Below are 24,937 nucleotides of genomic sequence, written 5' to 3' on the forward strand. Positions count from 1 at the left end.
CGATTCTATGAAAGTTGCCCAGGGTCATTGAGTCAGCATGTATCAGAGGCACTGGTCTTCCTGTCTCCAAAGCCATCTCCACATTTACCATGCCACACTGTTTTCTCTTCTTAATTAAAAAATTGTAATCTTTAGATTATTACATAAAATGTGCACCAACATGCTTGGGTCTCCTGGCAGGGAGAGGTTCTACAAATCCTAGACTCTGTCATTATTATAATTACAAAGAGATAGAGAGATATACTGCTCCTTCAGGTATACTTTTGTTATTAGTCAGTAGTTTTGAAGTCATATCTAATTCTTCATGACACCATTTGGGGTTTTCTTGGCAAATATACTAGAGTGATTTGCTTTTTCCTTCTCCCGCTCATTTTGTAGATGAGGAAATTGAGGCAAATAGGGTTAAGTGCCTTGCCCAGAATCACACAGTTAATAAGTGTTTGAGACCAGATTTAAACTCATGAAGATGAGTCTTCCTGAGTCCAGAACTGGCACTTTATCCATACACCACTTAGCTATTTATGTCCACTGTTTATCTTGGAATCACAATAGCTCACAATGATACAGTATTTTCCTCACAACAGCCCTGTGAGGTAGGCAATAGAAGTACTATCTTTACCTTTTACAGATGAAGACATTGAAACTCAGAGTGGTAAGTGATGGGCCTAACATCTCATGGCTAGCAAATGCCAGAGCTGCGACTGGACCCCAAGGTTTGGCCTTCCCATCTTGTCCTCTTGCCCATGACACCAGCTGCCTGTCACTAGAGCTGAAGCCAGCACCTGGGCCAAGTACCAAAAAACTATGACCCAGATAAGTCATATTAAGCACTCTGTTATTTGGCAGAGTCTGCTCTGTGGGGCACAGGAATCCTGAAACACCAGTTCAAGGCCACTGCACCTGGTCAGCATTATTGGTAGCTTCCTATTTTAACTCATTTTTCCTGCTTACTAGATAATAAACTCTATTGTTTCTATGTTACTCAGGGACTATATGTGCTGTCAGGGCAGCCCAAATTTGGCATGCTGAGGCAAAGACCTAGTCTCCCTCCTCCCCTATCTCGGTTTTCTTCCTCTCATTACAAAATGGGTTGATCCTGAGATTAATTTATTTGAAGATTGTCAGTCTGCAATTGAATTCTCAATCCCAATCTGTTTCTGCTTTCGCAGTAATCGAATGGGAAATAGAACATGGCCTTCTAAATATAGGTAGCGGTGATGGTGATCTAGGAGCAACAATTTTCCTTAGAGAAATCCGAGATCTGAATAAACACATTCTGGATGAGTGTAATTTACCAATGGTGGACCTGCAAGAAGACGGCTGTCTGGACATGGAAGCTCAGAACTTCCTTACCAGCCTCAAAGTGAGAATTACAGACAACCACCCCAAACTGCTGAAAGTACACTTTGTCCAATGGAGCCAAGACCTAGTGAACCCAAAGAACCGAACACATGCTAAGTACCTGAAGGAGCTAGGAGAGCAGTTCATTGCCACAGTCAACCATCAGATTCTTGAGCGCCTTCGCTGCCAGAACAAGGGTCACCAGATGCTGGGCCCTTTCTTCCAGGAGCTGCATCACCACATGGCCCAATGCAAGGACAGGTGCCAAGTATTTTGTGGGAGGGAGGAACTCCTGAGCAGAATTGGAAAGGCCATTGCAGCAAATGATGGCACCAACCACACTCCCCTGGTTGTTTTGGGGCTTCCTGGAGTTGGAAAGACAACTGTTCTGTGCAAAATATCAGAGCATATCCAAGACTTCTTGGGACAAAAGACAGTGCTGGTGCTACGGCTCCTTGGAACGTCCCAGGCAAGTTCCAATATATGCCTGTTATTGAACAGCATTTGTCTCCAGGTATGCTTAGCATATGGTTTGCCACCCCCACCTGCAGGGGTCATGGCTGTTTATAGTGGTGCTGTCCAGTTCTTTCAAGATCTCCTCTTCCTGATTTCTAGCAAAAATGTCGAGTCACTTGTACTCATATTGGATGCAGTTGGAGAGCTGAACTTGACTTATGGGGCAAGAGGCCTAACATGGCTGCCCAAAAAATGTCCCCCAAAAGTCCACCTCATTCTCTCTGCTTGCTCAGTAGAGTCTGGAATCTTAAAAACCATGCAGGAGATGGTCACTAGCTCCGAGGCTTATTTTGAAGTGAAGCCACTGTCTGGGGAACAAGGTCAAAAGATGATTGAGCTCCTTTTGGCATCTGTGAGGCGGAAGCTGAGCCCTGTCCAGCGGGACCTACTCTGGGCCAGCCTTCCGGAATGTGGGCATCCTTTGAGGCTGAAACTGGCCTTTGATGAAGCCCAGAGATGGGCATCCTATACATTACCTGTCTCTCTGGCCACCACTGCCCAACAAGCAATGCACCAGCTTTGTGCCCGTTTGGAGGAGTTACATGGCCAAGTCTTGGTATCCCATGTACTTGGGTATATTGTGACTTCCCGGTAAGTCAATTTTGTTTTCTTACCCTATTAGTTTACCTTTTAATGAAATAATAATTTTAACAGTTTGCATGGCATAGTGTTTTGCATTTGAAAGCACTTCACATACATGGTCTTATTTATCTGAGCACCACATTTTATCAGTATATTAATAAGCTGGTCTCTTTCTAGTCTAGTGTTCTATAGTCCTATGATCTTATTAGCTGGTTATATCTAGCAGAGTATAACGAAGGTAGTGAAAGTTCTGATGACCATGTCACATGAACAGAAGTTGAAGGAACTATGTCTATTTTGCCTGGAAAAGAGGCAACTGAGGGAGAACATAATTCCTTTCTGAATTTCTTTTTTAAAAGAAATTATTTATTTTTAGTTTTCAGCATTCACTTTTATAAAATTTTGAGTTCTAGTTTCCCCTCTCTCCCCTTCACTTCCAAAAATGGCATGGAATCTGATATAGGCTATACATGTACAATCATATTAAACATATTTCCACATTAGTCATGTCGTACAGAAGAATCAGAACCAAAGGAAAAAAAATACAAGAAAGAAAAAACAAAACAAAACAAAATCTCAATCTGCATTCAGGCTCCATAATTCTTTCTCTGGATGTGAATAGTATTTTCCATCTTTAGTCTTTTGGAATTGTCTTCTCTCTGAATTTCTTATGGGCTGTCACGGAGAGGAGATTGCCAGAAGTCCAAGCCATATCTGAACAAGTATACCCATGATAATGTCCCAACAAAGGATCATCCAAACATTCACTTGTGAACCTCTTATGAAGGGAGCCCCCTATCTCCTGCCATAAGTCTCTTCCTACTCTAGTCCATTCATCAACTCAGCTGGCAGAGTGATTTTCCTAAAGTGCAGGTCTGACCATGTCACCGCCTACTCTATAAACTCCAGTGGCTCCCTAACAACTCCAGGATCAAAAATAAAATCCTTAATTTGGCATTCAAAGACCATTAGACCTTGCCCCTCCACCCCCTTTCCCATCTTACATTTTATCTTCTCCCACGTACTCTATAATCCAGTGATTCTGCCCTCCTGGCTGTTGCTTGAACAAGACCCTCCATTTCCTGACTCCCTGCCTTTGTACAGACTGTTACTCATACCTGCAATGCTCTCCCTCTTCCTTTCTGCCTCTTGGATTCCCTGGCTTCCTTCATGTCCCAGCTAATATCCCATCTACTACAGGAAGCCTTTCTAACACCTCTTAATTTTATATTAATTCTATCATAATCTGTTGATTATTTCCAGTTTCTCCTGACTACCTTGTGTGTACATAGTTGTCTGCATGTTAACTTCTTCATTAGAGTCTGTGCTCCTCTGGAGGGCAGGGACTGTCTTTTACCTTTTTTGTATCCCTGGAGCTTAGTACGATGCCTGGCACATAACAGGCACTTAATAAAAGTTTACTGACCTACTGACATCCCATTTCCTTTTGGAGGTTGTTAAGAAGTTTTTTCTTACATTGGATCTAAATCTGAAACTTCTACCCATTGTTCCTAGTTCTCTCCTGGAGCCTGGAATTACAAGTCTCATCTATCTTAGCCCTTCAGATATCTGAAGTCAGCTATCATGTTGCAGAATCACAGTCTCAGAGTCAGTAGAGGTCTCAGATGCTGGATCATGCACCTACATGACAGCAATGCCAGTGCTGACATCTGAGGACCTGCATGTGTGACTTCGGTGGAGTTAGTTAACCTCTCTGAGCCTCAGTTTCTTTCTCTATAAAATAAGGGAATTGAATTTTGATAACCACTAAGTTCTCCTCCAGCTCTAAAACTAGAATCGTATTGTCCTATGAATATACTTGATGAGTAATTACTTGGCCTTTGTCTCAAGACGTCTGGTGAGGATGGATCCACTATCTACCAAGGCAACCCAGTCCTTGGGCATTTTGGGAGAGCTCCAATTTTTAAGTTATTTTCCTTTACTTCAAACCTAAATCTGTCTTTCTGTAACTTGTGCCTATGGCACCTGCTTCTGCTCACTGGGACCAAGCAGGGATAAGTAGAGGGACTAGGGCTACAATTTCATTGGTGAAGGAAACTACTAGAGAGAAGAAACTCCCTCTAGCAATACAGATCAACATCTTTACTGAAACCTATAATCTTAGAGAATTGCTTAGAGCATTGAAAGTTTGGCAACATGCCCAGGGTCCCACAGCCCAGTGTGCACCACAGGCAGGACATGACCCTAATTCTTCCTGCCTCCAAGGCCATTATGACATCGTGCCTCTTTAGAAATTCTACATCATACAGGTAGGTAGCAGTCACCAAGCAAACCAGTTCTATTTCCACTTCAATATAATATAGCCCTTCAGTAATATAATAGCCTTTCAAATACTTATAATAATAAACCTTGGATGTTTACAAAACACTTCACATGAATTACCTTACTTGACCCTTACAACAGCCTTGTGGAGTAGGTCTTTTAATGGAAGCTGAGGCTGATAGAGGTCAACACGTTCAGGGTCATGCAGATAGTAGGTGTCTGAGGTGGGATTACTTGACAAAAGCTATCATGTTCTCCCCAGATCTTCAGTAGGCTTAAAATCTTCAATTGCTTCAAATAATCTTCATATAAAATGACCTCAGACCCCTTCTCCATGCTAGTTGCTGTCCTTTGAACATGCTTCAGTTCACTGATGCCCTTCCTAAAATGTGGCACCAGAAATACAACCGATATCCCAGCTATCATCTGACCAGGGCAGAGTACTATGGGGATGGCATCTCCTTCATGTTGGTTGTGAGTTCTCTCCAAACCTTGTTTCTGCTTGGCCCAGAGGGCCAAGAACAAGGAGCAATGGCTAGAGGATGCAGAAAGGAAGATTCAAATGGGTGAATGAATGAAAATACACTTACGAAAGACATTACAAAGTTAGACTCAAAAGGATCTGGCAACAGATTGGATTACGAGTGAGGAGTCAAGGATGAGACCTAGGTTGTGAGCCTGGGGCACTGGGAGGATGCTATTTTCAACAGTAATAAGGAAGTCAGGAAGAAAGGCTGGCTGGGGGGTGGGGAAGGAGGGATTAACGTGTTCAATTTTGGATGTATTGAGTTTAAGATGTCTATGGGACATCCAATCTGAGATGTCCAATAGGCAACTGAAGATTTAAGGCTGGAGGTCAACAGTTAATTTAGGGCTGCATAGGCAGATTTGAGAATCATCAGCATAGAGATGATAATTCAATCCAGGGCAGCTGAGATTGCCAAGTGATATAGTATAAAGGGAGAAGAGAGATCATGTCTGAACCTTTGGGGATACCCATGAATGGGAGCCTGAGAAGTGGTCAGAAAGGTAGTTTCAGGGAAGAAAAGTGATTTGCCTATGATCACAGAGCTTATGGGTGGGACTAGATCCCAAGTCTTCTGATAGCTAGTCCATCCAAATATCCCAGAAGGCAGGTTCAAGAACAACAGATAGGAGCTGTAGGGGCAAATTTGGCTTGATGTCAGGAAAAAAGCACTGTATAATTCTATCCAAAAGCAGATGCAGCTGCCTTTGGAGGTAATGGGCTTTCTTTCATTGGAGGTCATCAGGCAGAGGCTGCAAGACCAGTTGTTGAGTTGTTGTAGAGATTCTCCTTGAGTGTGGCTTGTACTGTATGACCACTGTGGGCCCTTCTACCTCTAAAGTTTTAGGATTTTCTCTAAAGCAAGTGCAGCCCAGAGGCTAGGAAAGTTTTCACTACATGATCTAGCCAGATGGTGCAGCCTCAGTCATCTCAGAGCAGAGCCATGATATCATGGATATACAGCTGGAGAGGACCTAGAGGTCCTCAAACCCAATTCTCCCATTACACAGATGAGGAAAATGAAGCCTAGATCACACAGGTGGCAGGTAGCAGAGATGTGAAAGTAAAATAACTTTGACAAATCATTCAGTATTGTTTCTCTACTAATATTGCCAGAATGATCAATAAAGAGTTATGTCCTAGCATGGATGGAACAGAGAGAGGTGAGGGAAGGGTTAAATTGGCTATCACTTATCTCCAACAACAGGTGAAGGCTGAGCAGCCTCTAATTTTAGCTCTTGATATGGGTCATCTGGAGGAAGAATTGAAACTTTGGAGGAATCAGGTTTTACTAAACTGTTATTTCTACTGGGAGAAAGCATGAGGAATGGGGAGGGTAACAATAAAAACCACAATATTTCTATAGTGCTCTAAGATTTACAAAGCACCATTGCCATTTTGCACAATATAGACGTGACTTCAGCCACAAATTATGATGCTATCTGACCTTGTTATGGCACTTTAGAGTTTGCAAAGTACTTTACATACGATCTCCATAACAACCCTATGAAGGTGGCATTTTATAATCTTCATTTCACAGATAAGAAACCAGATGTGGAAGACTTCAGGGCCTTACTCACAATCACATAGCTAGGAAGTATTGGAGGGAAGATCTGAACCTGACTGTAAGTCTAGGGCACCATCTACTAGGCTTCCCAGAGAATCATTAACATAGGAACAATCATATGTTTCTGGTGTTTCGATGTTTACAAAGTACTTTCTTCATATCTTCTCTGTGAGATAAAACTATTGCAATGATTATTGTTTGGATTTTATAAGTGAGAGAACAAAGACTCAATGAGTTGACTCACCTAAGGTTAAATAGCCAGTAAGTTTGACAACAGCTAGGTAGGCAGTGGATAGAATGCTGGGCTTAGAGTTAGGAAGACCTGAGTTCAAATCTGAACTTAGATGCTACTAGCTGTGCAACCTTGCGCAAATCACTTAACCTTTGTTTGCCTTAATCCACTGGAAAAGGAAATGGTGAACCACTCCAGAATCTTCACCAAGAAAATCCCATGGACAGTACCTTATGTCCCTGGGATCATGAAGAGTTGGACATGATTGAACAATAACAATGTGTGGTCTGAGAACTTTAAAAAAAATTTGAGAACTGTATTTCAAATAAAATGGGTTTCCTTTGTAATCCTATGTATTTTATTTTATTCATTAAAGACATTATTGTATAAGGGGCCCATAGGCTTCCCTAGACTGGCTGCCAAAGTTACTCAAGACAAAAGAGGTTAAGAGCCTCTGCTGTAGAAAGTGGGATCACAGGACTAGATTACTCAATTTTTATAGCTGGAAGGATCATAAGATTTAGAGCTAGAAGAAACTTAAGAGATCATTGAGTTCAACCCCTTCATCTTGGAGATGAGGAAATTGGGGTCCCAAGTGGCAAGGACCTCTCCAAATACATGCTCACAAACATTTCTCACTTACATTAGTCATCGATAATCAATCAAGTATGTATTAAGAATTTACTATGTGCCAAGCACTGTGTTAAAGGGTGAGGATTCAGAGTCTACAATTAAGTGATGATTTTGGAGGAAAGGGAAATAACAAGAGAATCAGGAAACTTCTTGTGAAAGAGGTGGTACTCAGGCTGAGTCTTGTGGGCATTGAGGGATTCCAAGAGTTAATGGTGAATAGGGAGTGCATTCTAGGCATGGAAGGCAGCTTATGAAAAGGCATAGGTGTATGAAAACAGCAAATAGTCCAATTTGGCTGCAACACAGAGTGTGTAGGGACAGTGGTGTGTCATTAATCAACTTGGAAATGAAGTCTAGAGCTAGATTGTAAAGTGTATTAAATGTCAAAAGGAGGACTGTATTCTGTCCTAGAGGCAATGGGGAGTTCCTGAAGTTTCTCAAGCAGGTACATGACATGCTCAGATTTATATTTTAGGAATATAAACTTGGCAGCTATGTGAAGGATGCAATGGAGAAAGGAGAGGCTGGAATCATGGAGACCAATTAGAAGGCTTTTGTAAGAGTACAGGTGAGAGGTGACAGGGTCCTGAACTAGAGTGGTGGCCATGTGAATGGATAAAGGGAAGAGATCTGACAAATGTTGTGGTGATAGACTTTAAGACTTGTAAACTGGTTATATGGGCTAAATGGGCTAAAAGAAGAGTTTAGGATGACTCCTGGTTTAAGAACATGAGTATTTGAAATAATGACAAAAACAGGAAAGTCATAATTATGTGTGGGTTTAGGAGGAAAGATAATTGACTCAGTTCTGGACATGTTGAATTTGAAATGCATATGGGAAATCTGAGTAAAGAGGTTCAGAAGGCAGCTGGAAACACTGGAGAAGTTTAGGGGAGATGTGAGGGTTGTGTTGAAATGACAGTTGAACTCATAGGAGATGATAAGATCTTTGGAAGACAGAATGTGTGCAGAAAAAGAATAATAGGACTTTGGTTGGAATCCTGGGATATGTGCACAAATTAGGGCAGAGAACAGACGGTGATCCAGCATAAGAGAAGAAAAAGATCACCTAGAACCAGGAAAAACAATATCATGAAAATCCAAGGAAGAAAGATTATACATGAGGAGGAGGAAGTCAGTGTTAAATGCTACAGGGATGTCGATTATATTCACATCCAGACTCTGGGACCATTTTTCTCCCCCAAGCCCTCTTTATTTCTAGGCAGAGAATACTTAGGGTGTTGTGCTAATCTGATTTCTAGATCCACAAAGACTTTATCATCATGGCTTATAAAAGGTTGTAGGGATTGACAACAGATCTAGTGTTTACATCCTCTGACCAACTGCACAAGTCCAGAATCTATCTCTGACTTGCCTTAGAACTTACTCACCATACATCCAACTCTTGAAGATCCGGGATGTTTTCCATGTTTGGAATATGTGCCTTTGCTATCTCTTCTTCCTAGAATTCTTTGTTTTCTTCAAAATGTAGCTCAAGTGTCATCTCCTACATGAAGACTCTCTGATTCCCCTGCAGCTGGTAGTACCTCCTCTACAAATTTATTTCATATTTATTTTGTGTATTCATTTGAGTGTATAAGTTGTTTCAATTTGTATATCTGGGTACTTAACAAAATGGGTAAATAGAACACTAAGAAGCTCCTAGAAGCTGGGAACTTTTTCATTTTTGTCTGGCACATAGTAGGCACTTAGGGAATATTCTATTCAGTTCTGGTCTTTTCATCAAGAATGCTTGAAAGTCTCTATTTCATTAAATATCAATTTTTCCTCTGAAGGGTTATATTCAGTTTTGCTGGGTAGGTGATTCTTGACTGTAATCCTAGCTCTTCAAAGAGCCATTCTTGAGAGAAATTTGGTGTAATGGAAAGAGCATTAAATATTAGAGTCATGAGATCTGGGTATTCTAGTGTTCTAATACTAGCTATGTATCCCTGGACAAGTCACTCCTCCCTGTCTGTACCTCAGTGACCTTATCTGTAAAATGGTGATGATAACACACTGCCTACCTCACAGAATTGTGTTTTTGGAGCAGAAGACACTTCCCTGTGGTTATGCTGAGCTCTTTATGGTAAATCAGATCATAAAAAAAACATGATGATCTGCCCAGAGACCTTCAGGAGATGTTCAGATATATCCCAACCCCACGCTTCCCAACCCCCACCCTCTCTGGCAGGTATGGGTTATCAGAAGCAGAGCTGAAGGATGTCTTATCCTTGGATGATGAAGTTTTGATGGAAGTCTACCAGGAGTGGACTCCTCCCAGCAAAGATGTCCTTCGTTTTCCTCCTCTCCTGTGGGCGAGGCTCCGTCGGGACCTGGGGAATTGCTTGGTGAAGAGACCTGCAGATGGCTTCATGCTCCTTGGACTCGCTTACAGGTAAACAAAATGGCACCCAAATGGCTGGGTTGACCAGAATCTCAAGTGCTTTGCTTAAAAAAAAAAAGAGGGGTGTGGAGTTTTGTTTGTAACAGTCTAGCTACTGTTGCTGGCTTTATTATAACATATTAGGGCCATTGATTATAGAAATGACTGACTCTTCTGAATACCTCTTTTTCTCCCACTTCCCCAAGTTTGAAACTTCAAAAGCATCTTAAACTTCTCTCTCTTCCTCATTCTTAACATGTCTAATCTAGTTGCCAATTCCTGGCAGTTTTATATTAGTCCAATTCAATTAAGAAACATTTATTAATAAGCTTGGTATTGTGTGGGATGGCTCAGGTCCCTACATAAATCAATTACTCAGAGGCCTCTCAAAGTGATGACAGAAAAGAGATTTATTCGATTCTCAAGAAGCAGGGCTAACCTGTAGGAGTAGGAAAGCTGAAGACAAAGAAAAGGACAGTGATTTATATAGACCCTAACGCAAGTCCCTCCTCCCCCCACCGACCATTATCCTCATTAGCTGAGAATATGATCTTACATTCTAGACACGAAATCTAACCAATCCTTTTTGAAATGAAGACATTGAGGAATTATGTGAGTTTTGTCCAATCATTGAGACCCTAATACACTACACAGTTTTATATCCTTATATGGAACTATTCTATTCTAAAAATATTGTAACCTTGAGCCTTTAGGCCTTACCTCACCCCTGGGAGAAGAATTACAATCTGAGAAGTCTTCACTAAACCTATCCCACTCAGTATGTACTAGGTGCTGGTAAACAAAGCCAAAGCCAAAATAATCCAAGCTCTGAAGGAGCTTACATTCTACTGGGGAGGGGAGGAACAAGTTGTGTACAGATAAGTAAATACAAAATGTATGAAAAATAATATGATGTAATCCCAGAGGGAGAGATTTTTGACAACAAGTAGAGGGATCAAGTAAGGTCTCATATATGAGGTGGCACCCTGAGTTAAATCTTGAAAGAAATTTCTACTTTAATTCTTGAATTCATTTCTTTCCTAGGTCAGGCTCTTATTTGGTAGCTAGGTAGCCCATTGGATAGAACAATGGAAATCAGGTAGACTTGAATTCAAATTTGACCTCACACTGACTGGACAAGTCACTTAACCTCTGTTTGCCTTAGTTTCCTCAACTGTAAAATGGGGATAATAATGCCAGGAGTGTCTGCTTCACAGATGTGAGCACATACAAGGGTTCCCTCTGCTCCCCTCTTTAGAAGACATATTATAAAAATAATGTTAGTACAGTATTTTAGTCTGAAGTCCTTGATCCAACACGAATGGTTAATCTCAACAGCCTTTCTGTAACTATCAGTTCTAAAATGTCTTTTTGCTGGTCTGACTTGTTTCTAAAAGCAAAGGTCTGATAAAACTAGGAAGTAAGTAACCCTTCCAGAAACTGATCAGACTAAGAGCAAGAAGGTCTTTTGGTTAGTTCATTTAATACAAGTATCTCTGGAATTCACCTTTTACCAGGTTGAAGAATGGATCTTCAGAGGGAGTGATTAAAGAGGAATTAACTCGTTTTAGGAAAATGATTGTCTAGGGTACCTAAAAGTTATTAGTATAGTTCTGCTTAATGAGTCAAAACTATTGCCTGAACTTTGTACTCTTGTTTAATCTTGATTATAAGATTGTATCTTTGTTCTTGAACCCTATATGTTGAAAGAAGAAAACAGATTGGATCAGACTTTCAAAAGCAAGATGGATCTCTGTCTCTTTAAATTTCTCTTTACCTAATTAGAGTTATTTAGGGTTACCTAATAAATTTGTTTCTGACAGACTTTTAGCCTGTAACGCCCAGAGTATTTCTTCTACATTCCCCCATATTGTTGTGAGGATACAATTTTGATGTATATACATAAACACTGTAAATCTTGAAGTCCCATGAAGTTCAGCTACTAATATTATCTTACCACTGATCCCTCTTCTTCTAAGACAACTGACTGACGTGGTCAAGGAACGCTATTTATCAGGACAAGAGAAAACTAAGAGGCATCATCTCTTATCGGAATTCTTCACTGGAGCCTGGAGTCAGGGTATAAAGAAACCCATCACTCTGCCCCTCCTGGGGAAACCACTGAACGTTGACAGGAAGGTGAGATTCCCCAGTAATGTTACTTTGAATGAAATTCCCAGGGGTGTGTTTTCCTTTGTAACCTTTTCCTCCCTTTCCAGGTTGCACCTCAACCACTCTGGTTTTCAGATACTGTTGCAAATCTTAGGAAGCTGAGTGAATTGCCCATTCACCTGGCCAATTCAGGACGTACTGAAGAACTAAAGAAGGATGTGCTGGGTAAGGATTTCGGTTTCCCTATTCAGAAGAATTGATCATTATAGATGGAGAAATGGGAATCAGATAATAAGGAAAAGCATAGACCTTCAAATATAGAACACAGTGTTAGAGCTGGGAAGACCCTTAGGATACAGGGTGTCAGAGCTGGGAGGGCCTTTAGAACATGAAACATAAAATACAAAATCTGGAAGAGACCTTAGAGATCATCTAACCCTACTCCTCATTTTACAGGTGAAGAGACAAAGGCCCAGAAAGGAAAAATTAACAGCTGACCCAGAACCAGAATCTGAATATCTGATTAGTTTCATCTCTTTCAGTGCCCATGATGCTCTAAAGTTTAGCCCAGATCTTTTAAGACACAAGAATCCATGCAGGTCCCTGAAGGTTTGGCCGTTTGGCATTTGATGTGAGGTTACATCACAAACTTCCTGAGGGGTCATAAAAAAGAGGAAGTGTAACTCAGAACTACATTCTCAGAAATATCCTTACCCAGGTCTTATCAGTGGTGACTACAATGCCTTTTTTGATCTACGCAGGCCTCTTCTCTGATTTCCCCAGTGCCTACAGATAGACCAACATATCTGACCTGACTCAATTGGGTGAACTCCTAATGAGACATGTTGACTAAAACAACCAGCTAATAATAAAGGGCAATAGCTCAATACTGAGGATGTGGAATATCCCAGCTAGCATTGTCTTATGAGTGTTTTGCTAGAGGATGTCAACATTATTTCTCTCACTAACAACCTGCCTTGTCTACACTATAGTAAACAGCCAGACCAGAGTACTAGCATCTTGCTATATGTGTTTCTGAGAGCCCTTGTAGGGAGGGAAGTTCATGACTTCTTGGGAACACCTGTGCTTGTGTTTGCCACTTGTCAAATGTCTTTAAGGCTTTGTTGGGGGGAAGAGGAGTGAAGAGTTCCAGAAAGGAGGGAGAAGAGATATCTCAGTCTTCTAGCCCTCACATAAGCTGGAAGTTGTCACTCATCTTTGCAGGGAACATGGACTGGATTTCATGTAGGGTTGTTTCCAGTGGAATCACAAGCATGCTGGAGGACTTTGCCCTGTGTGCTGAACACATTGACTGTCCTGAACTCAACCTCATCCGTGATGCCATCCAGCTCTCAAGACCCACCATAGATTGTGCAGTGGGCATGGGTAAGTGTCATTAAGCTACTAGATGTAGAAATCTGCTCTATGTTGAACTTCTAATATGAGTTTTCAATCAGTGATTTGGACAACACTGGTGAAACATGAACTCCTCAATGTCCCACATCTTTTGACATGACAAAATCAGTGCATTTTCTTCTTGGATCAGCTCCTGGAGTACTGCTACTTCTCAATTTTACTATTAGTAAGAAAGCCAAAGATAGTATGGTATAGCAGAAAGAACCCCAGAATGGGAACTGGGAGACCTGGAATTTAATCCTGACTCTGCTCCTGGGTGCCTGGAGCAAGTCCCTTAAGTAAGATGCTTTTCTCCTCTGCAGAAGGAAGACATCAAGCTAAACAATCTCTTACAGACGTTTTAGGTCTAAGATTCTATATAACATATTAGTTAAAGGCATCAGCATTCATCAGGAAAAGGGCTATTTCCAAGCTCCTATACAGTCCTCAACAACTCAAATTCCTCCAGATAACAAAGGTTCTGGCAACTACAGAGGGATGGGGAACCTGTGACCTCAAGGCCACATGTGGCTTTCTAGGTCTTTGGGTGCAGCCTTCTGACTGAGTCCAAGTTTAATAGAACAAATCCTTTTACATTCTACATTCTAATAAAAGGATTTGTTCTGTGAAGTTTGGATTTAGTGGCCTTGAGGCCTCAGGTTCCACTCCCCTGACTAGATAAATGGGTTCTAAGAGCCAAGTTGGCAACCTTAAGGAGAGCAACATTCACAGTCTCTTTCCAGGACTATAATCTCTGAGGAATTGCAGCAAGGGGATTCTATAGCCCTGGCTAAACAAGAGCACAATTTAGCACTAGAGGGCAGTGCTGTGCAAGTATGTTCACCCATGTGAATCTATTCTTTGCAAAGGAGAAAGTTAGAGCTGGGCTGGAGCCTTTAGGCTGAGAGCCTTATTTTACAGTAGGGAAACGAAGGCCCAGACAAAAGAAATGGATTGCCAGTGTGACATATAACTCGTGGCAGACACTCCAAAGCTATCAAAGGGCTGAGTTTCATCCAAGTGTGTCCTCCCTTCAGTGATGCAGATCACAGCCCTTCCATTTGAGGCCCCAGTACATTTGTCACCTGATGACCAGCCCTCAAATACTGATCCTCTCCTAGTTAAGCAAATTTGCTAAGCTAAGCTGTCTCTCAGGCAACAGATCCACAGTCCATCCATCACAGGATTTGAACTCAGAGCTTTCTAGCTTACTACAACTTGTGCGCTCTGCTACTGGTTGGTTGGTTGGTTGTTGTCCTTTGTTTTCCAAGAGGACCAAAATGACATCACCATGATAAAGTGAAGTTTCAGTGTGTTAAACTGTGGCTGATCAGACTAATACGAGCTAGAAATGCTCTACCACAGATTGGGCACAGATAGTCCATGTGAACATTTGGGGTGGTTACTCCAAATTTGTGCATCCTATGTTTCCTTTGTGCTGTTTCAATTCTGCTTTGCTCATAGAGCACAGCACTCTTTCTGATACGGGCACACCATGCTGAGTGGTCCTGTGCCAGTGTCTCCCATTTTCCACAATCAAATCCAAAGTTCTTGAGAAAGACCTTGAGAGTGTCCTTGTATGGCTTCTTCTGACCACCATATGAATGCTTGCCCTGTGTGAGTTCTCCATAAAATAGTCTTTTTGGCAAGCGTACATTTTGCATTCAAACAACATGGCCAGCCCATTGGAGTTGGGCTCTCTGAAGCATAGTTTGAATGCTTGGCAAAGATATTGGAGTGGTTTGTCATTTCCTTTTCCAGCTCATTATAGATGAGGAAACTGGGGCAAACAGTAAGTGACTTGCCCAGCTTCATGCAACTAGTAAGTATCTGAGGCTGGATTTGGACTCAGGTAGATGAATCTTCCTCACTCTAGGCCTAGTGTACCATCTACTGCACCAGTCTCCTTCAATCTTGAAAACTTTCTTCTCCTTGCTTAGGAGGAATTAGTGATAACTGTCACCTGGACCTCTATAACTCTTCTGCTAGAGTATCATGGAAAGCACGCTGGCCTCAATGTCACAAGTACCTTAGTCCAAGTCTGCTCTGATATTTACTGGCTGTGTGATCCAGGGCAAGGCATTAAACATCTCTGAGTCTCAATTTTTTCTTCTCTAAAATGGGAATAATAATACTTATTTGTGTTCTTGTAAAATGCTTTAAAGACCTTAAAGATCTATAGAAATGTGAGTTAATATTATAGTTCTCTGTACTTTTATATTTCAATTTCAGGCAATTATGTTTCTATAAAAGAATAGGGGCAGCTAGGTGGTGCAATGGGTAGAGTGCCAGACTTGAAGTCCAAAAAACTCATTTACCTGAGTTCAAATCTGACCTCAGATGTAAGTGTGACACTGGGCAAGTCACTTCACCCTATTTGCCTCAGTTTCCTCATCTGTAAAATGAGCTGGAAAAGGAAATGGCAAATCAGTCCAATATCTTTGGCAAAGAAAACCCCAAATGGGGTCATGAAGAGTCAGATACAAATGAGCATGAAAAATAATCAACAACCTGTAGGAAAACTAGAAGGCTTTCTTTGGGAGGAAACCTTTCTTAGGGTATCCTTTTATAAGGCCTGAGTTTGGCTGTTTATCCTAAATCCTAACCAAGTGTGATTCTTTCTTTCAGACAAAATCATTTTATATACAGAGATCCTGGCTCGGCTTTATTCCTTCTCCTCTCTCTACCCATCATTCATTGGACAGCTGTGCCATCAGTGCCTGAGGTGGTTTGATACATATCCACATCCTGTCCTCATTCCCCTCTGTGGCTTCCTTCTACCTCCAGGAGGGCCCCTTCAGGAGACACTCACAGGCTATCACAAAGGTAGGTTTTGCCAGTGTTCCCCAAATTCACAAACAGAGGAGTGGAAGGGAAAGAACAGAGGAACTGGAGGGTCTGCTTTCAAGTCCTGGTTCTGACACTGTGTAGCTGCTTTGGGGCAGGTCAGTTCTCTCCTCTGGACCTCTGTTTCTTCATTTGTAAAATATAGGAGCTTAGAAAGCTGAGGGAGTACCTTATGCAAGGTTACACCATCAAGTAATAGCATACATAACCCCAGAACCCAAGTTTCCTTGTCCAGGACTCTTGGTCCTACGCCATTAATGTCTTGCACTTATATAATTACAAAATCCCTAAGTATGCAGTTTGTTCATCTTTTTCCCATTCAAAGAATCTCCAGAGACTTTTCAAAATTCATCGTTGCCAATGGTGACAGGAAGGGTGGGTTCCCCAAATCTAGCATTACTCACTGGCAGGCAGGGGAAGCGGGGATGTGAGGGGGCCCTGACCCTTAGTTGACAACATATCTAAGATTCCTGCTAGCCCCGACTTCTAACGCTCTTTGTTTTAAGACCTTTTCTAGTTTTAACTTTCAGTGTTCTAAGATTCCTTCCTGCTTTGAGATTCTATGTTTGGAGGCACTTTTTATTCTGATATTTTATATTCGAAAGGATTTTCTAGCTCTAATATTCTATGTTCTAAGATAATTTCCAACTCGATCATTCTATTTTCTCTCATCCCTTTTCAGCTCTAGCATTCATGAATATGGATGAGAATTGCCTATCTGTTATTTGCACCAATCGATAAATCAGTCAATCAACAAATATCTCTTATCTATGTATCTAATATCTATGTATCTATGTATCTACTATCTATGTAACTACTTATCTATTATCTACTATGTACCAGGCACTATGCTAGGTGCTGGAGATAAAAAGACAAAAAATATGCAGTCCTTGATCTTAAGGTGTTTATATTCTACCAGGGAGACATGTACATTTACAAGAATATACAAAATTAATACAAGATAAGGTGGCTAAGTGGATAGAATGCCCAGCCTGGAGTCCGGAGGACCTGAGTTTAAATCTGACCTCAGACATTAATAATTGACCTTGGGCAAGTCGTTTCACTCTATTTGTCTCAGTTTTCTCATCTGTAAAATGAGCTGGAGAAGGAAATGGCAAACTACTCCAAGAAAACCCCAAATGGGATCACAAGGTCAGACACATTTGAACAACATTTTAGAGAAAGGCTACTGTAGAGGTCAGAAAGACTTCTTGTAGGAGGGGATCTTGAGCTGAACTTTGAAAGAAACTGGGAATTCTGAGTCAGAGGAGAGACGGGATGGCATTCCAGGCACAAGGGGATAGCCTGGTTATGACAGGATGCTCCATATTCCATTAGGTCCCAAAACTGCCTTGGGCAACCAATTTTCTCTGCTTTTAAAAATGACTTCTTCATTTCCTGGCAGTTATTTCCTTTAGCTTTCCTGTCATAGGGAGAATCTAGTTTTCTGTGATGCTCTCTGGGATTTCCCATCTTCCATGAGTATGGTCTCATGGGTACTCTCAGGGGCTGTGCCGTGCTGCCTCATGCTGCCTCATGCTGATTCAGTCATCCCAGCATCTCTAGAGGCCACTATTTATAAGGGATAAATACTAGTAATGAGCCTGTAGTCAAGGGGAATGTAAAGGTTGGATAGTTAGAGGCACTAGTACTTTTAGCTTATTTTTGAAAGGAAAGAACTACTGATCTGTTTATCTATCTATCTAATTAACTGACCTAACAACTAATCATAATAACTTATAGAAATGACAGTTGAATCATGACAGTCCTCAATTAGCCAAAGGAATCTGGCTTCACGGTGGCAGCCAGGGTACATAATTCTTATCTATCACAGCAATGAGTATTGGTCCTGTACATAGTAGGTATTTAATATATGTTTTTTGAATTGAACAAACACTTGTAGACAATTTGATGGAGCCATAACTAGAGTGGGATGGCTTAGGCTTTGACCTAGGTAATGCCCAGGAGGTGCTGAGAGTCCCAACACTCCTTCAGCAGTTTACAGACACCTGAGTTTGGCACCCAGTTAGCAAGAATAAGGAAGTTACCAAATGGTACCTTCTCTCCCTGCCTCCCTGGTAGCACCTAAATGAGCTTCTCTTTTGGTCTGTGCTCTCTCTTATTCTCCATGTCCTAGGGTCTATCCCCACCTCAGCTTAATGTGTCTTCTAAAATGGATTTGAACACACATTTAATGTTGCTTACCCTAAATCCTGATGACAGCTTTGCAACTCAGCACAAAGAGCAGTGTGATGGGAATGGGGAGATATGTATTTAATTTAGGACTACTACTTATAATTAATCATATGACCATTCCTCTACCTCAGTTTCCTTATTTCTTAAATAAAGGGGCTGGACTAAATGACTTTTGAAGTACTCCTAAAGATAATATGTTTGACTAGATAATTTATAGGCACCCTGTCAGCTCTTATATTTTATGTTCCAAATTTCTTTCTAGTTCTGACATTCTATGTACTTGTATAGTGGATAGAGCACTGGGTCTGAATTCAGGAAGACTTGAGTTTGAATTCTGCCTCAGATTAGCTGTGTCACACCCTCAGTTTCCTCATCTGTAAACTAGAGACAACAATAGCTCCTACCTCAGAGTTGTCATAAGAATCAAATGAAGTAATAGAAGTGAAGCATTTTCTAAATCTTTAAAATACTATTTAAATGTTAACTGTTATTGTTACTGTACTCTATGGCCCCTTCCAGCTCTAATATTCTATGTTCTAAGTTCCTTTTCTGCTGTGGCGATCTAAGTTCTATAGTCTGTGTAGCTCTGATATTTTATGTCTTAAGGTCTCTTTCTGATCTGATATTCCATGTTCTAATATCTCTCTCTTTTAACTTTAATAATGTTTTATTTTTCCCAATTACATGTAAAATAATTTTTAACATTCATTTTAAAAATCTAACTTTCACTTAAAAAATTTTTAAATTCTCTCCTTCTTACCTACTTGAGACAGGAAGCAATTGGATATAGGTTATACATGTGCAATCATGCAAAATATATTTCCATATTAGTCATGTTGTGAAAGATAGAAATAAAAAAAACATGAAAAAAAATAAAGTGAAGCATCAGATTCCATCAGTTCTTTCTCTGGAGGTGGATAGCATTTTTCATCATGAGTCCTGTGGAATTGTTTTGGATTATTGGATTGCCAAGTAAATCATTAACTCTTGATCATTGTACAATATTGCTGTTACTGTGCACAGTGTTCCCCTGGTTCTGCTTATTTCACTTTGCATCAGTTTGTGTTTTTCCAGATTTTTCCAAAATTATCCTGCTCATTATTTCTTATAGTATAACAGTATACCCTCACAATCATATACCACGACTTGTTCTGCCATTCCCAAATTGATGGACATACCCTCAGTTTTCAATTCTTTGCCACCCCAAAATGAGCTACTATAAGTATTTTTGTACAAATGAGATCTGTTTTCACTCTGACGTTCTATGCTATACGTTCTAGGAGTCCTGTCCTGTGTTCTAAGGCTCTTTCCAGATCTGACATTTTATGTTCTAAGGTTTGTGGTTGTTGTCGCAGGTATAATTTTCCCCACTTTGATTCTATGGTAAATCCATAGGTAAACATAGAAGAGCCACATACCACTCCCCTCCCCCCATCATCATGAAGCTTGCAGTCTAACAGGAAAAATAAGACATGCGCATAAATAAGGCTCACAAGGCTGAATGAAATAAGAGCCGTATCAAAAGTACAGGCAAAGTACACAGGGAAGTGGGATCAAAGAGAAGATTGAAGGATAAGAGAAATCAGAGAAGGCTTTTTTGCAAGAGGTGAAATCTGTACTACTTCCAACAATAATTTTCTTTGAAGCACAAATCCACCTTGGTTGTAGAGGGTTTTATAGTTGAAGGTATTCAAGGTCCATTGGTAAATAATCCTCACATTTCCCTTATGTGTACAGTTTAAAAAGCTTGAAGATGGTCTCTCACTACTAATTCATTGGCTCCTAGCACTTAATTGGCAGCCATTCTTTCCTAGCATCAAGTGAGATCTCAGTCTTCTCTCTCCATTTCTCTTCCTTTCTGTCTGATCTCTGTGTTTCCTGCAGGCATCACAGCAATAGAGTGGAGCTCCAACAACAAACTCTTGATAATTGGATCACAGAATGGCACGCTGGTTGTGTGGAGCATGCAGGAGCGGGAGAGTCAGGTGGTGCACATTTTAACGGGTCACACTGGTGAGACTCTGAAAAGGGATCTTTCTCATTTATTTCTTCTTATAGTTATAGCCAATTTTCTGAGGATGTGGGCCTACACAGAATCATTGAGTGAGACGCAATTGGGAGGGCATGAAAATAATGGCATTGGAGGATTGGTTGAAGGAATTTGGGGTGTTCAGAACTAGAGAAGACAATCCCTAGGAGGGAGATGTGATAGCTGTACTGATGCGTTCACTTAAAGGACTGTCATATGGAAGAGACAAGATCTACTTGGTCTCAAAGGGCAGAACCTGGAATAATGGGGGGAAGTTGCAGAGAAGTAGATTTAGATTTAAGGTAATGAAAAACTTTTTCATAATGAGAGATATCCAAAAATGAAATGGGTTGTTGGAGTGGTGGTAGATGAAGCCCTTAAGGTATGATTGAAGCAAAGCCAGAATGATCAGTTAGTCAGTCAGTAAGCATTGTTAAGTACTGACTGTGTTCCAGGCACTGTGCTAGGTGCTGGGACATAAAGCAAAACCACATTTTCTACCCTTGAAGAACTCATATTCTAGTGGTGGAGACAATACGCAAGCAACTATGTGCATTTATACACACATACATACATATAAGATAAATTGGAAGATGATTTCAGAGGGAAAGCATCAGTATTAAAGAAGGTTCTTTCAGAAAAAGGGACTTTTCAGGGTAAATGGAAGGTAGTCTCATGCTAGTGGTGGGAGGTGGTGATGTTGGGAAGACTGGAAAAGGCCTCTTGCAGAAGGTATTATTTGAACTGTCTTGAGGGAAGCCAAGTAGCTAGGACGCAGAGGTTAGGAGGAAGAGCATTCTGGAAATAAAGGGCAGTATGTGAAAGTCAAGAGAGCCTCATGTGTGAGAAACAGCAAGAAGGTTGGATCATAGACTACATGGAAGACTGAGAAGACAGGAAGGGAGGAGAATGTCCTGGGGATTGGTAGGTTATAGCTACCATCTTGCCTGGGTGATGAATTTGGATTGAATGAACTTCAAAGGGGAAGTCACTGAGTGATGATGGTAGAGGGAGAATCTTCAAGGAGAAATAGGGTTGTTGCTGTTCAGTTGTTTTAGTCATGTCCGAGTCTTTGTGACCCTGTTTGGGGTTTGTTTTTTTTCAGTAAAGATACTGGGATGGTTTGCCATTTCCTTCTCTATCTCATTTTGGAGATGAGGAAACTGAGGCACCAAGGTTAAGTGACATACCCAGGGTCACATAGCTAGTAAGTGTCTAAGGCTAGATTTTACCTCAGGTCTTCCTGACTGCAGGCTCAGCACTCTATCCACTGAGCCACCTAGTAACCTCTTGAACTTCAGCATCATGGCCATTGTAGCAGGTTAGGGTTGGAAGGGTAGGAAGATGGGAGTAAGGGACAGGACATAGGGGATATGGGAATTGGTTTGTACAATGACAGCCGGAGGTGTGTGGCATGGGAATCACTAGGACTGAGATCGCAGAAGCGGGTGGAAGGGGCTAGTCATTATGGAATGAGTCTAAGCAGAATATCAATGACTGGGGAGGGATCTGGGGGGGATGCAAAAAATTAGACCATTTGTTGTTCAGGTATAGATCGGATTTGATGGCAGCCTCTGAGGTCCCTTCTAGCTCTGAGAATTTGAGATTCTACAGTTATTGCCACTTAGATATATGCAATTTATTTTCATAAGTTCTTATAGAAAATAGTCTTATAAAAATGTAAAATAAAGACAGAATCATGTTAATGGTCAAATTGATCTTTTAAAAACTGACGTTACAAATGACAATATCCTATGTCAAACTTGAAAGTGTAGATTTTTGATGAAAATGAGCTTGGTAGGGATTGAGGGTGACAAATGAATAGAGTGCCCAGGCTAGTGCTAGGAAGAGCCTAGTTTCAAAATATTCCTCTGATACTTAGATATGTTTCCCTAGGCAAATCACTTAACCAATTTGTTTCTCTTTCTTAACCTTTTATATGAAGCCAATACTTACAGTGGGGACAATTAGGTGGTGACCAACTGAGTGACTCTGGGCAAGTCACTTAACTCTGCCTCAGTTTCCTCATCTGTAAAATGAGCTGGAGAAGGAAATGGCAAACACTCTAGTATTTCTGCCAAGAAAATCCCAAATAGGGTCACAAAGAGTTGGATGTGACTGAAAACCACTGAACAAAGGGCTTTGCCAACCTTAAAGTGCTCCGTAAATGTTATTATTGTGGCCACTTGTTTTAAAGACATTGGCATTTCTGGGTATTGAAATTTTAATATATCTCAAGTGTTGTGAATGTTTTCTCCTGTGCTATAGGAGAGGTGAGGTGTGTGAAAACATTTGGACAAGGCAATTTTGCCATCTCTGCTTCCAAGGACTGCACACTGCGTGCATGGAATTTAGTTTCTGGCAAGGAGAAGTATGTCATTCAGGATGGAGTCTCTTTCAGTTTCAGAGAGCCACATTTCTGTTGCCTTCATGTGGATGAAAAGAATAAAGTTGTGTATTCGGCATCTGGTTCAAAGGTATGGAGGACATGAATCATCAAATCATGGGAACTGTCACCACAATTCAGGAGGCAGGGCAGGTGATGTGTGGGATAGCATCAGTTAGAAAAGTCTTAATGAGGGGCCCCAGACTCTTCTACTCTGAAGCTGCCTGGATAAAAGCAAGGAGCCCCAGAGATGCTGAGTTGGTGTTTACACTGGCCCAATATAATGCAGTGGCAAAGCTGTTGGGCTTTGTGGGGAGGAGGGAAGACATGAGAGCCAGGTGAAATTCCTCAGTAGGAGAGCACTGCTCTGGAGGGTCTGCTAATCCTAAGTGGCTATCCTTGTGGACTTATTTCTCCTCTCAAAATTAAGTCTCCATTCTACTTTGCATGGCTGTTCTGAAGCTTCTCAAATCTATACATTCTTAGGAGAGGACCTGCATTATTAGGTTCCCCTCTTCTTTCCTTTCCTAGGTAGCCAAACTCCTTGACATCATCTCCCATTCATTTCCTCTTTTTTTCCAGTCTCTATTAAAGGTATAGCTTTTCTCTTCTCCCTCTTCATGTATCCTTGATTCGATCCAATCTTATGACCCCACAAATCATTTCCTCTCTCTAATCTTCAGTCTGTATCTGTTGGTTCCCTGTTGGTTGCTGCCTACAAAATGTTCATCTCCCTACTCTACAAAACCTTATTTAACTCTATCATCCCTACAATCACCCTGCATTTCTCTTTCCTTTCACAACTTAATACTAGTCAAATCTACTTCTTTCCCTCTCTTCTCAAGAGCTAGCAATCTGACTTCCAATTTCATCACCTTACTGAAAGCACTCTCTCAAGAACAATGATCTCTAAAATAAAAAATTAATTCCTTTTGTTTTTACATAGCCTAAAATTTCTCCTTCCCTTTCCTATTGAGCCGTCCCTTACAACAACAAAGACTTATTTTTAAAGAAAAAGTGGAAGGAAGTGGAAAAAAGCCCCAGCAAAACTTATCAATTCAACAAAAATTTAGACAGTATGTGCAATGTTCCACACCCATGGACCTCCCACTTTCACAGTCACAGAGGAACGTGTTTTCTCATATTTCTATTTTGCAGCCAAGCTTATAGTTTGTAAATTTGCAACATTGACTCTCAACTGTTTTGTAGTAACTGTTCTTTCCATTTCTATTGTAGTCATTGGTGTGTTATTTTCTTGTCTCTGCTTTACTTGGATTCAGTTTATCTAACCTTTCCCTATTTCTCTTTATTTCTAATTTCTTACAGTCTAGTAATATTCTATTATATCCATGTACCACAATTAGTTTTTCCATTCCCCAGCCAATGGGCATCTACTTTCAATAGTTTTTTAATTGCCAAACTGTTGACCTTTTCTCAGTTCTCATCCATCCCTGCCTCTCTGAAGCACTTAACTCTGTTGACTACCCTCTCTCCTCCTGGTCACTGTCTCCTCTTCAGGTTTTCCTAATATGGCTCTCTCTTGATTCTCCCCTTTCTTGTCTCCTGCCTCTTTTGCTGGATCTTCATCCATACAGGTATGCCCCAGGGTTTTGTCCTGGGCCCTCTTCCCTTCTCTACCTACCCACTCTCTCAGTGACCTCGTTAGATCCCATGGATTTAATTATGATTTCTCTTTGTAATTGATAGTTAATATTTATGTCATGCTTACTTTGTGCCAGGCGTTGTGCCAAGTGCTTTACAAATATTACCTCATTCAATCTTCAAGACAACTCTGGGAGGTAAGTATTATTATTAACACAATTTTACAGTTGAGGAAGGGCGGCTAGGTTCCTGACTCTAGGCTCAGCACTCTATCTGCTGCACCATCAGCTGCATGACTCCCAGA

General features: G+C 40.9%; 1 protein-coding gene across 1 annotated transcript in view; it reads left to right on the forward strand.

Annotated features, from left to right (window-relative positions):
- NWD1 (NACHT and WD repeat domain containing 1) overlaps window positions 1–24,937 on the forward strand; it is a 79,266-nt gene that overhangs the window by 17,167 nt on the left and 37,162 nt on the right. The window contains exons 4-11 of the mRNA XM_072601268.1: window positions 1,170–2,448; window positions 9,875–10,078; window positions 12,046–12,205; window positions 12,286–12,403; window positions 13,403–13,564; window positions 16,202–16,399; window positions 20,501–20,629; window positions 22,914–23,122. Of these exons, the coding sequence (XP_072457369.1) occupies window positions 1,170–2,448; window positions 9,875–10,078; window positions 12,046–12,205; window positions 12,286–12,403; window positions 13,403–13,564; window positions 16,202–16,399; window positions 20,501–20,629; window positions 22,914–23,122 (2,459 nt within the window). The remainder of the gene's footprint in view (window positions 1–1,169; window positions 2,449–9,874; window positions 10,079–12,045; window positions 12,206–12,285; window positions 12,404–13,402; window positions 13,565–16,201; window positions 16,400–20,500; window positions 20,630–22,913; window positions 23,123–24,937) is intronic.

The sequence above is a fragment of the Notamacropus eugenii genome, chromosome 4 (assembly GCF_028372415.1).
Source record: "Notamacropus eugenii isolate mMacEug1 chromosome 4, mMacEug1.pri_v2, whole genome shotgun sequence".
Classification (NCBI taxonomy): Eukaryota; Metazoa; Chordata; class Mammalia; order Diprotodontia; family Macropodidae; genus Notamacropus; species Notamacropus eugenii.